The sequence below is a fragment of the Gorilla gorilla genome, chromosome 17 (assembly GCF_029281585.2).
Source record: "Gorilla gorilla gorilla isolate KB3781 chromosome 17, NHGRI_mGorGor1-v2.1_pri, whole genome shotgun sequence".
NCBI lineage: Eukaryota > Metazoa > Chordata > Mammalia > Primates > Hominidae > Gorilla > Gorilla gorilla.
In genome coordinates this window covers 50,638,244-50,651,510 of record NC_073241.2, presented here as the reverse complement: position 1 = coordinate 50,651,510, position 13,267 = coordinate 50,638,244, and the positions used below count along the sequence as shown (strand labels likewise).

The window sequence follows — 13,267 nt, the reverse complement described above, 5'->3', positions numbered from 1 at the left end:
GCCCTCTGAACAAAGCTGAAAAGACACTGAAAGGAAATATTTCCGTCTGCTTTGCTTCAGCCAAAGTGACAACTTCATATTTTCTTTTTCTTTCTTTCTTTTTTTTTTTTTTGAGATGGAGTCTCGCCCTGTCGCCCAGGCTGGAGTGCAATGGTGGGATCTTGGCTTACTGCAACCTCCACCTCCCAGGTTCAAGCGATTCTCCTGCCTCAGCCTCCCGAGTAGCTGAGATTACAGGCGCGTGCGCCACCACACCCGGCTAATGTTTTTTTGTTTTTTTGTTTTTTTTTTTTTAGTAGAGATGGAGCTTCTCCATGTTGGCCAGGCTGGTTTCAAACTCCTGACCTCGTGATCCACCCACCTTGGCCTCACAAAGTGCTGGGATTACAGGTGTGAGTCTGGTCAACAAGTGGGGCAATGATGAATACACAACAAACTTTGAAAATCATGTAGTTTTTATGTGCATGTAATACGATTATTTTACTTCCAATGCAAATTCACTTCTCTAGATGGGTACAGTGTCAGAATAGAGATACTCTTTATTTTCACAGAGGAAAAGACTGAAGCTCAGAATTTGGTGACTCCTAGATGAACAGGCCAAAACTGTTACAGCATTTCACTTTTTACCATGACATGACATGACAAGATGTGACAAAATCTTACATAACCACTTTGTATATCATAATGTATTATATGAATTCATCTGTTCATTGTTTATTAAACAAACATTTGCAACAGATGCTGTCCAAGACCAGGAGATACAGAATTGAACCAAATATAACTTCCTCCAAGAACTCACATTGCAGTCATTTGGAAGAATGTATAAGGAACCAAGAATCACAGACAGTGTTATAGGGAACAGCTACAGTTCTGCTGCAAATCTTCTGGGGAATGATTCCGTCTGTACTCTAATCACACGACTTCCCCAGGGAGTTGTGACACTCCAAATTGATGTGGAGCTAGGACCTGATCCAACTGGGCCACTTTGATAGCCCAACTTTCTGGCCATAGTTGATTGGTCCAAGGGTGGACATATGACATAAACAAGGCCCATCAAAGCCTTTCCCCTAGAAAATCTGAACATGGAGCCAACGAGAGCATGGCTCAGACTGCTTAGTGCCAGCCCTGTTTCTTGACCTGGGAGGGAACTCCATCAGCACAGGCAGGAGGCTGAAAGACTGTTCTGGCAGTATCTGGATCCCTCAGCCCGCTGTATCTGCCTTTCCCAAGGTCTGGCCATGAAACCTTTTCTTTGGAATTCTTTCAGTAATTTCTTCATTTTACCTAAGCCATTTTCAGTTGGGTTTCTGTCATTTGCAACCGAGAAAGGCTGAATAAAAGTATGATAAATGCTATTTCAGGCCGGGTGCAGTGGCTCACACCTGTAATCCCAGCACTTTCGGAGGCCGAGGTGGGTGGATCACTTGAGGTTGGGGTTCAAGACCAGCCTTGCCAACATGGTGAAACCCTTCTCTATTAAAAATACAAAAAAAGGCTGGGTGCGGTGGCCCGCACCTGTAATCTCAGCACTTTGGAAGGCAGAAGTGGGTGGATCATGAGGTCAGGAGATCGAGACCATCTTGGCTAACATGGTGAAACCCCGTCTCTACTAAAGATACAAAAAAATTAGCCGGGCATGGTGGCAGGCGCCTGTAGAGGCGGAGCTTGCAGTGAGCCCAGATCGCGCCACTGTACTCCAGCCTGGGCGACAGAGCGAGACTCTGTCTCAAAAAACAAACAAACAACAACAACAACAAATTAGCTAGGCATAGTGGCACATGCATGTAATCCCAGCTACTTGGGAGGCTGAGGCAGGGGAATCACTTGATCCAGGGAGGCAGAGGTTGCAGTGAGCCAAGATCGCACCACTGCACTCCAGCCTGGGCAACAGCGTGAGACTTGCTCTCAAGAACAGGGAAAAAAATGCTATTTCAGAAAATTTTGGAAGCAAGGAGGATGCCTACCTCTCCCTACACAAACCCGAGGAGAGCACCATTATCATTGCCCAATACAAAGTAGGGAAAAACCATGCTAGATTCTCCTAGCATCAATTCATGTTATGATTTTAACCAAGTGTCAACAGATAATTGAATGCTATCAGTTACTGGCATGAGAAATAAAAAAGAAAACACCATGAAAACATTGGATGAGGCGAGGTGCAGTGGCTCACGCCTGTAATCCCAGCAGTTTGGGAGGCCAAAGAGGCAGATCGCTTGGGTCCAGGAGTTCAAGACCAGTCTAGGCAACAGGGCGAAACCCCATCTCTACAAAAAAATACAAAAATTAGTCGGGCCTGGTGGTGAGCGCTTGTAGTCCCAGCTACCTAGGAGGTTAAGATGGGAGCATCCCTTGAGCTAGGGAGGCAGAGGTTGCAGTGAGCCAGGATTGTGCCATTGTACTCCAGCCTGGGCGACAGAACAAGACCCTGTCTAAATTTTTTTTTTAAAGAAAAAAAATTAAAATTTAAATTAAAAAAAATGGATGAAGCGGTGGGGCATATTAAATTTACCATATAGTTTGGGTCACCAAACCTCAAAAACAAGCCTAATAAAATTGGGAAAAGTCAACAGAAGAAAGAATAAAATTATCAAGACTACACGGCTCAATCATTTCAAGCTTATAGATCCCTTTTTAACATTAACAAAAGTCAATTTAAACTCTAAAAGTCAATTTAACTCTAGAAGTTCATGAATTAAGAAAAAATATAAAAACTTATGAATTCTTTAGCAATTTTAAGTGAATCTGCATTTGTTCAAAATATCATTTATATTTATTTGGAAAATAGTCATTAAATATGTCGGTCATATTACTTAGTTTACAAACATTTTTTGGAGCCTATGGATACATGGAACCCATTGGAAAAAAAAATCTGCCGTGCCCACCCACCTCTATTAAGGAACAGGGCTCACAGGTTTGAAAGTTGGGAACTGATGATGATGATGATGGCAGCTAAAACTTATGGAGCACTTGCCATAGCCAGGCACAGTGCTAAATACTATATAGATTACCTTATTCAATGCACTCAACACTCAAGACTGGTACTAACCCTGTAGATAATCTTTCTTGTACAGCATGAATATCAAACAGTATATGAATAAACTGATCTAGGTAGGCCAGGTGCAATGGCTCACGCCTGTAATCCCAACACTTTGGGAGGCTGAGGCGGGTGGATCACCTGAGGTCAGGAGTTCGAGTCCAGCCTGGCCAACATGGCGAAATCTTGTCTCTACTAAAAATACAAACATTAGCTGGGGGTGGTGGCATGGACCTGTAGTCCCAGGCACTCGGGAGGCTGAGGCAGGAGAATTGCTTGAACCTAGGAGGCAGAGGTTGCAGTGAGCCGAGATTGCACCACTGCACTCCAGCCTGGGCAACAAGAGTGAAACTCTGTCTCAAAATAAATAAATAAATAAATAAACAAACAAACCAATCTAAAATTAGTTTCTATTTAAAATCAAGTCCTTATCACATGCCATGTAATGACAGAATTAATTTTTAAATCTCTGAATCCAAAAGATTACACACTATTATAAGAGACATATGTGAGTCAAAGATTGAGGAACACAGATCTGTTCTAACTTCTTTAATATGTAAATGAAAGAAGGGCCCCAAGAGACTAAGAAAGTGGCCCAAGGCCAAATACTCAACCACCAGAAACAGTAGATCCAGAACCCAGGTCTCTTAACTCCTAATTAACTGCTCCTTTGACCTCATTAACACCTCTCTGACTCATATACAGTCATTTATCACTTAACCACATGGATGCATTCTAAGAGGCGATTTTGTTGTGTGAACATCATAGAGTGTACTTTCACACACCCAGATGGTAGAGCCTACCACACATGTAGGCTAGATGGTATAGCCTATTGCCCCTGGGCTACAAACCTGGATAGCATTCTACTGTACTGAATACTATAGGCAGTTGTAACACAATGGCTAAGTATTTGTGTATCTAAACATATGTAAACACAGAAAAGGCACAGTGAAAATATGATATAAAAGATAAAAAATGACACACCTGTATAAGTCACTTAAAACAGAGCTTGCAGGACTGGAAGTTGCTCTGGGTGAGTCAGTGAGTGAGTAATGAGTGAATGTGAAGGCCTAGGACATTACTGTACACTTTGTAAACACTGTACCCTTAGGCTACACTAAATTTACTAAAATGTTTTTTTCTTCAATAATAAATTAACCTTAGCTTACTGTAACTTTTTAACTTTATCACCTTTTTAACTTTTAAAAACCTTTTGATTCATAATAAAACTTAAAACACAAACACTTTGTATAGCTGTATAAAAACGTTTTCTTTCTTATATCCTTATTCTATAAGGCTTTTTTGTATTAAAATTTTTGTTTTGTTTTGTTTTTTACTTTTTAAACTTTTTTTGTTGGCCTGGTGCGGTGGCTCACGCCTGTAATCCCAGCACTTTAGGAGGCCAAGGCGGGTGGATCACAAGGTCAAGAGATTGAGACCATCCTGGCCAATATGGTGAAACCCCATCTCTACTAAAGATACAAAAATTAGCTGGGCATGGTGGTAGGCGCCTGTAGTCCCAGCTACTCAGGAGGTGGAGGCAGGAGAATCACTTTAACCCAGGAGGCGGAGGTTGCAGTGAGCCGAGATTGCGCCATTGCACTCCAACCTGGTGACAGCTCGAGACTCCGTCTCAAAAAAAACAAAAACAAAAACAAACAAACATACAAACTTTTTTGTTAAAAACTAAGGCACAAACACACACATTAGCCTAGGCTTACACAGGGTCAGAATCATCAATATCACTCTTCCACCTCCATATCTTGTCCTACTGGAAGGTCTTCAGGGCAAAAACATGCTTGGAGGGTCATCTCCTATGATAATAATGCCATCTTCTGGAATACCTCCTAAAGGACCTGCCTGAGGCTGTTTTACAGTAAACTTTTTTTTTTTTAATAAGTAGAAGGAGTGCACTCTGAAATAACATAGTCATTTATTACCTAGTATCATGTGGTGTACCTAATTGTATGTGCTATACTTTTATATGACTGGCAGTGCAGTAGGTTTCTTTACATCAGCATCACCACAAACACATGAGTAATGCATTGCACTACTTTACAATGGCTACAGTGTCATCAGGCAACAGACATTTTTCAGCTTTGGAACCTACAGGACCAATATCATATATGCAGTCAGTCATTGACCAAAATGGTGTTATTTGGCATGTGACTGTATACTGTTTCACCTTCCTCTAGTCTGATGGAGAACTCTCCTATAACTTCATCCTTGCCTATTTTTGTTGGGTCCTATCACTTGACTTCCCTGTGGCCTTTTCAGATTGATTTCTGAGCATCATTTGATACACCAGCCCCTGCCAGCCATTGACTGTGTCGGTATTCACCTATTTCATACTTGCTAATGAGTTCTTAAAATTCAAGTTTTGGCAAGCCGCAAGAGTAATTCATGCTCACAGACTGACATTTCTGCTGAGCTTTCTCAAGCAATACATTGCAAAAGGGAGACTAAGAGGGAAAAGTTACAATTTTGTTTCTGGGCTAAAGAGGTATAGAGTAGAGAAGGCACAGTTAGTGTGGAGAAGGCCTGAAGAAAGCAGGATTTTCTAGGGAAGAGAGATTATTTCAGAGCAATTTCTGTGGCAAAATGAAAACTACACAATCCACACAAATAGTTTTTAGTATTACGATCTTTGAGGGTTTTCCCACTTATGAGGACACCTAGAGGAGAAAAGCAATAATTATTAAACAATTACTGTATTCTATGAGAGGTGTGTGCCTAGCCTCCTTCCCTTAAAAAAAAAAAGTCAAGAGGTTCCTGTGCCCATGAAAAGAGAAAATTCCTATTTGATGAAAAAAAAAAAAAACCACCCCATAATGATGGGGGTTTGTAAAGGTGGCACGAGAACCAACTGAGATCCCAATGTCCAAAACTGAACAATTTGAGCAACAAAATAAGTTAGTATTGGATTATAAACATAAGATAAATGTAGATATTTATGGCCATAATGACATAAATAAACGAATGAACCCATCAATAAATGGGAGAGAAGAGATGAATTCCCAGGCAGTAGAATTTCAAATAATTTACGTAGCCTGCCCTCAAGGATGTGGAGTATAACTCCCTGCTCCTTAAGTGTGATCTGGGGATTCCTTCCACAGTATGTAGTGGAAGGAGAGTGGGGATAACACTCCTTCAGCCCCTCAGCCAGGTGACCAAGGTCAACAGCAATAGTGTTAAATCATGTTGATAGTATGTACCCTTGAAAGAATAAGATAAAAATTTACCTCTGTGATCTTCCTCCCCAGATCTCATAACCTCAATCTAATAAGGAGAAAAACATCAAATGAATTCCAATAGGGGGGTCTCCTACAATATGCCTAATACTCCCCAAACGGCCAAGGTCATCAAAAACAAGGAAAGTCTGAGAAACTGTCACAGTCCAAAGGAACTGGTGAAATCCCGTCTCTACTAAAAATACAAAAAATTAGCGAGGCGTGGTGATGGGCGCCTGTAGTCCCAGCTACTCGGGAGGCTGAGGCAGGAGAATGGTGTGAACCTGGGAGGCGGAGCTTGCAGTGAGCCGAGATCGCACCACCACTGCACTCCAGCCTGGGCGATAGAGCGAGATTCAGTCTCAAAAAAAAAAAAAAAAAAAAAAAAAAAAGGAACCTAAGGAGACATAACAATTAAATCTGATGCCGTATCCTGGATGGGATACTGGAACAGGAAAAGGATATTAGGAAAAAACCAAGGAACTCAAATAAACTGTGGACTTTAGTTGTTATTAAAATTAATAAAAGTGTATCAATATTGGTTCATTAATTGTAGCAAATGTCCTATACTAAGATATTAATAATAGGGCAAACTGTGTGGGGATATATGGAAACTGTACTATTTTCTTAATTTTCACAAATTTAAAGCTGTTCTTCAAAAATAAAATAAAATAGTTCTATTTTATCTTTTACCATGTAGCTATTTGCCAACACAAGCCATACAGGCAATTTAATTAAGAAGAGAATAGGAAAGAAAGGCACAGCAGGGCTGTGTCTAGGAACAGGGTCCAGAAGAAATCAACTCCATGCCAAAAATGCTCATTAAGTCAAGCAAAAGTTTATGAATTCAGTTTGTAGTTATTCTAAGAATAAGTTCTCCTGCCAAGGGTCTGGTCTATTTCTGTAAAGTATGTATCTATTTACTATTTCCTCCAAATCCTCATTGCTGGGATTCAGATCAGCTAATGATACACAAAATATATCATGAGGGATCCCTACGAGAGTAAAAACATTATGCAAACAGCAATATTTAATTTAGTTTTTTCAGATGGAAAATAAGCTGTGTATGTCTGTAAAAAAGAGTGGATAGCTAAAAACAAAATCTATGAAACATTCTATCTCAAGACATAGGATCCCAATATCCAGTGTGACAGGTAGTTCTATTTTCCCACTACTAGAAATATGTCTGATTAATAGTCTAATAAACATCAAATATTAAATCTCAGTTAAAATCTTGAACTAAATGAAAAAACAAAACACAACCTTAGGACTCCCCAACAGGGTAATTCTGAATTACATCTAAATAATTCTGAAGGACTGACGTGATCTTTCTTTTAGAGGCTACGAGAAGATCTGGTTAAGAGTATCCTAAGGGAGGATCTAAGCCTGTTCATACTCTACAAGCAAAGAAACGTAAGTTAGTGATAACGGGCATACAAATAATTTTTTTGACAAATCTGCCCCTGAAATAATTTCATTTTCTGAAGATAACACTGAAATGTTGCTCTAAAACCAGAGCAAATGATTTTAGTTTTTTAAAAAAGGAATAATAGTAGACAGGTCTTCTTTATAAACTTCATCTGCATTTCCTTAAGAAAACAGCCAAAGATTTCACTTCACAGAAACAGATTAGCATTCTCCAATTATCTCCAACTTGAAGGTTACAGAGTAAACTAAAAGAGGACAGGGAAAAGTTTACAGAACCAGCTATAAACACAAACTAAAGTAATCAAAGCAGTATTTGGAGGCCTAAAATTTGGTTGTCCTTTACCCCTCTGGACAATCAACTGCCTCCCAGCAGGGTAGGAACCTACACTATTCCGATAATTTACATAAGAAATTAGCAACCAAAATTTACATCCGAATGGTAAACCCCAGCAGCCCATCAGGTGTTAAGTATTTGCTTATCTAAATTGCCTCTAAAAATAGCTTTACCTTTCTTTGAGCCTTAAGTAAATAGAGGATTTCCCATGAAGGGAAGGTGGTATGCTTATTTAAGTTCAGGCAGTATATTGCCCTATTTCACTGCCATTTTCATAAGGAAAATTTCAGAACTGTTCTCCCTTTGAGTAAGAAGGCTCTTAAAACTATCTTAGAATGAGTTCAATTGAAAGAGCTACTGGCTGGGCGTGGTGGCTCACGCCTGTAATCCTAGCACTTTGGGAGGCCGAGGCAGGCAGATCACGAAGTCAGGAGATCTAGACCATCCTGGCTAACACGGTGGAACCCTGTCTCTACTAAAAATACATAAAAAAGAAGCCAGGCATGTTAGCGGGCGCCTGTAGTCCCAGCTACTCAGGAGGCTGAGGACTCAAAAAAAAAAAAAAAAAAAAAAAAAGCTACTGGCCCGGCACAGTGGCTCACGCCTATAATCCCAGCACTTTGGGAGCCGAGGAGGGTGGATCATGAGGTCAGGAGTTCAAGACCAGCCTGGTCAAGATGGTGAAACCCCATCTCTACTAAAAATACAAAAATTAGCCGGGCGTGGTGGCAGGCACCTGTTATCCCAGCTACTTGTGAGGCTGAGGCAGAGAACTGCTTGAACCCGGGAGGTGGAGGCTGCAGTGAGCTGAGGTCGCGCCACTGCACTCCAGCCTGGGCGACAGAGTGAGACTCCGTCTTAAATAAAAAAAAAGGTATCTACAAACTATAAACGACCAAATTAATTACAAACTTTTTGTTTTAAATGCCTTCCCCCAAGGTGAATTAAAACGGGAAAAAATGGACATTAATTATAAGAACCAAAAGTAGCTGATACAGGAATCTAAGTGTAGGACTAGTGTTTTTGAATTGTCTTGGAATCTAAATCTTGAACTTGAGTGAGACAGTTAAAAAAAAAAACTGCACCTCCTTTATCTTTAAAATGATATTACCCTTCCCATACACTCTCATATTCTCATGTTTTAAAGTTTAAGAAATACTGGCTATCTCTAGATCACTGAGTTTATTATACCTTGGTGGGTACTAAACAGCTCTCCATACCTGCTTATAAATAACACCAGTGCCAGATACCCTACAAGGCAAACTAAAAACATACCTAGGGCACAGGAAGAATGGAAACCTCTCTCCCATTTTTTGGTATAAAATTAGATATTTGAAAATTATCCTCTAAAGCTTTTACTCTATGTAACTCTCACACATAACAAGATTCTCAGTGGGAATCCAACAACGTTTTAAGCACCATTTCACCTTCCATTTTGTTACCTGATAAATGAGTTGACAGCTCAATTAAATAAAAGGCATGAAGATGGACGTAAAGCAAGTAAGAAGAAACATAATGCTAGTCACCTCCTACACCTCCACAGGCTTAAAGGCCTGTATTATGTCAATAATGAATAAATCCATATATATTAAGTTTGAGCAATCATAAACAAATTCATAAGGAATAATGCGCTACAGGCAGGGCCGAATCAAAGAGCAGTAGTACTAATTGCTAGAGGCCATCTTTAGTGAATTGGGCACTTAGAAGCTACCAGGAGAATTATTCAGGTTTCCTCATCTCCTAGGTAGGGGATTTTGACTCCCACGTTGTCCAAAAAAAAAAAAAAAAAAAAAAAGTCAAGAGAAAATAAAACTCCCAAGGAGGGCTTTCTGACTTTCCATATCTGAACCTCTAGTTTTTCTCTAATTATTTGCACTTAAAGCTTTGTAAGAGGAATGTTCTGAAATTATATCCCTTTTCTTCTTCTCCCATTTCCCCCACTCCAAAATTTTCATGCACTGAAATCATCCTAGGTCCAAGTCATTCTGGGTATAAGAACAATACTCTGGCTAATCTGGACAAAGTAATATTCATGAACTAATTAGGCTGGGATGGTCAGAAAATAGCACAGTAAACTATTAAATGGAGGGAAGAGAGTGTAATTTATTATATCACCAAAACCATGAAATACTGGAAATGCTTTATACTAGGATTTTCTTGTAAAGTGTGAAGCCTTGGTGGAAGAGAAGGTTGACCCTAATAAATAAAAAGGGATTCACAAAATATACACATTTTAATCCTCTATAAATTTTTACATTTATAATATGTATAAAATATTTTAATCCTCTATATCGGATGAGTGTTCAAAATAAATGTAAAAGGTAAATATGAAATTTCTAATATCTCTCTGATTGTTTGCAAGGCCGGGGGCGGGGGGGAATAGAAAGAAGTACGAAGAGGGAACACTAAAAAAGTCCTAAAATAGTAGCATTCTTGCAGAAAGTACTTGGAATACTGGAAAAGCCTTGACCTGGGTTTAGAATTGCCTCTGCAATTCTAAACAGACCATCTCAGGGAAGTCAACAACTGTGAATTTCAGTCTCTTTATCTGTTAAGATGGGATGATAATACTTGTCTTTCTTACAGACATCTGTTGTGAAGTCACAGGAGATAATGTGAATGAGAGCATAATCATTTCTCATTCCTCTCCATACGATAATTACTAGTTTCCAGCCTTGAGCACCTCATGTAATAATTAGAAATATGTCAGACAATATTAGAGACAAAATAGCAAAAAGAAAACACAACTGAAACCCACCATCTGTAGTGCAAGATCCTTCTGGGGCAGGTTTTTGTGAATAGGGAATTGGTGGGCTGTTTGAATCAGACATTTCTTCATCGTCTTCATCATCTTCCATTTCATTAACTGTTAGATTGTTAGAAAAATCCAGACTTCCATTTTGAGTGTAGCGGTTTACCAAATCTTTGTCCAGATCCTCCACCTTGGGTTTGACATCTGGGTAAGCAAATAAATCACAGCAGATTTAATAAAAAGATGCTTATGGAAAAATGCACAGTTCTGAAAGACATAATTGAAGAAAAAAGGTCTAGCATTTTCTAACATTTAGCCATTTTATCTCAGAGGTCCCAAGATTTGGAATCCCCACTTCTAAAACAAGAATCCCACTTTTTTAAAAAGGAGTCCAGTGGCCGGGTGCAGTGGCTCATGCTTGTAATCCCAGCACTTTGGGAGGTGGAGGCGGGTGGATCACGAGGTCAGGAGTTCAAGACCAGCCTGACCAACATGGTGAAATCCTGTCTCTAATAAAAATACAAAAAAAATTAGCCAGGAGTGGCGGCGTGCACCTGTAATCCCAGCTACTCAGGAGGCTGAGGCAGGAGAATCGCTTGAACCCAGGAGGCAGACGTTGCAGTGAGCCGAGATCACGCCACTGCACTCCAGCCTGGGCAACAGACGGAGACTCCATCTCAAAAAAACAAAACAAAACAAAACAAAAAAAAGAATCCAGAAATGTGTGTGATTGAGAAACTTACCTGCAGATGAGAAAGGATGCTGGTCAGGGTCCAGGTATAGCTGGGAAAAAATTGGCCGCGGTACCACACTACTACATCTGAGGGAGGCTTCTATGGAGTTGTGGAGAGCTTCCTCAAATCGAGCAGATTTCAGTTGCCCAGCATATGAATTCCCCATGATCTACACCTACCCATCCCCAAGAAAAAGAAGAAAGGATAAAATTGATATAATTAGACGTTCTATGTCTCAAAGTACAGGTAGAGCTAATTTAAACTATGTCCATATATCTTGTTAAGATGTGAAATATATGAACTACCCAGAGATCTTAAGACAGCTTGTGTAAGTTACTTGTTATCATGTCACGTGTGCTTTTTGTCTTCACAGCCCAAACCCAACTCAAAAAGCCCCTTTAAGGGATTTTGTATCTATAACAGTAATAAATGCTTAAGTCAAGGCTCTCCAACCAGTAAATCAAGACTGACCTGTCAGTCATGAATCCCAACCTGGTTAACACTGTGGCCATATCACCTTTATAGGAGGCTACTATAACTCCCTAGAAACTCTATCAGTGGTTTTAGAGTAAGTAATGAATTTTCTCTTTACAAAGATCTATTACTCTAGATGGGGGAAAAAGGCTGTCTTCTGGAAAAAAAAGAAAGTTTTATGGTTATATATTTAATTAAATTTCTGAAAGCAAGACTTGAGCGTTTTCAACTTGAATAATTCATTTATGTATTACTAGTATTTGAAAAACACTGTTGTTTCTTTTGCTTCATCTGAAGTACAATCTTATTTGGGACCCTTCAATAAAGTATATGGCAAAAAACTTTGAAGTCATGACCTTTACTTCTCATCACTAATATTTATATAGTACTATAGTACTTGCTGGTTATAAAAATTTCCATGTATAGGCTGGGCATAGTGGCTCATGCCTGTAAACCCGGCACTTTGGGAGGCTGGGGCGGGTGACATGAGGTCAGGAGATTGAGACCAGCCTGGCTAACATGGTGAAACCCCGTCTCTACTAAAAATACAAAAATTAGCCAGGCATGGTAGCATGTGCCTGTAGTCCCAGCTACTCAGGAGGCTGAGGCAGGAGAATCACTTGAATCCGGGAGGCGGAGGTTGCAGTAAGCCGAGATTGCGCCACTGCGCTCCAGCCTGGGCGACGAGCAAAACTCTGTCTCAAAAAAAAAAAAAAAAAAAAAAAATTTCCATGTATAACAATAATAACTACAATTTATTGGGTGCTAATTAATGGCTAATGATACTCAAAGGGTCTTGGGGGTGGAGGTGGGGCCAAGAGCCTACCCTTTTGATGGTCCACGAAGTCAAAACTATTTTTAAAAAAATTTTTTTGAGACACAGTCTCACTTACTCTGTTACCCAGGCTGGAGTGCAGTGGCACAATCTTGGCTCACTGCAACCTCCACCTCCCAGGTTCAAGCAACTCTCCTCAGCCTCCCAAGTAGCTGGGACTACAGGCACACAGCACCATACCAGGCTAATTTTCGTATTTTTAGTAGAGATGCAGTTTCCCCATGTTGGCCAGGCTGGTCTCAAACTCCTGACCTCAAGTGATCCACCTGCCTGGGCTTCCCAAAGTGCTGGGATTACAGGCATGAGCCACCGCACTCAGCCAAAACTATCTCAAACTATTTAAACAAAAATTTTTTTTGTTCAAAGCTGGTAGGTAAGGCTTGTAGGAGCTGGTTCAGCTGTTCAACAGTGCTCTCAAGAACAGAGCTCTTCCTGTCATTCTGCTC

General features: G+C 40.1%; 1 protein-coding gene and 1 long non-coding RNA gene across 8 annotated transcripts in view; one reads left to right on the top strand and one right to left on the bottom strand.

Moving 5' to 3' along the window:
* The window catches only part of GREB1L (GREB1 like retinoic acid receptor coactivator), a 365,194-nt gene that overhangs the window by 212,625 nt on the left and 139,302 nt on the right, over positions 1-13,267 (bottom strand). For all 7 annotated transcript variants that reach the window (XR_010131273.1, XR_008673625.2, XR_008673626.2 and 4 more), the window contains exons 3-4: positions 11,522-11,687; positions 10,785-10,982 (exon numbers count right to left, since the gene is read on the bottom strand). Coding sequence is in view for 4 of the 7 variants with exons in the window: in XM_055368620.2 (XP_055224595.1) it covers positions 10,785-10,982; positions 11,522-11,678 (355 nt within the window). In the remaining 3 variants the exon portion in view is untranslated. The remainder of the gene's footprint in view (positions 1-10,784; positions 10,983-11,521; positions 11,688-13,267) is intronic.
* The window catches only part of LOC134757388 (uncharacterized), a 70,018-nt gene that overhangs the window by 54,856 nt on the left and 1,895 nt on the right, over positions 1-13,267 (top strand). The window contains exon 3 of the long non-coding RNA XR_010131274.1: positions 7,603-7,677. This is a non-coding gene — a long non-coding RNA (uncharacterized lncRNA). The remainder of the gene's footprint in view (positions 1-7,602; positions 7,678-13,267) is intronic.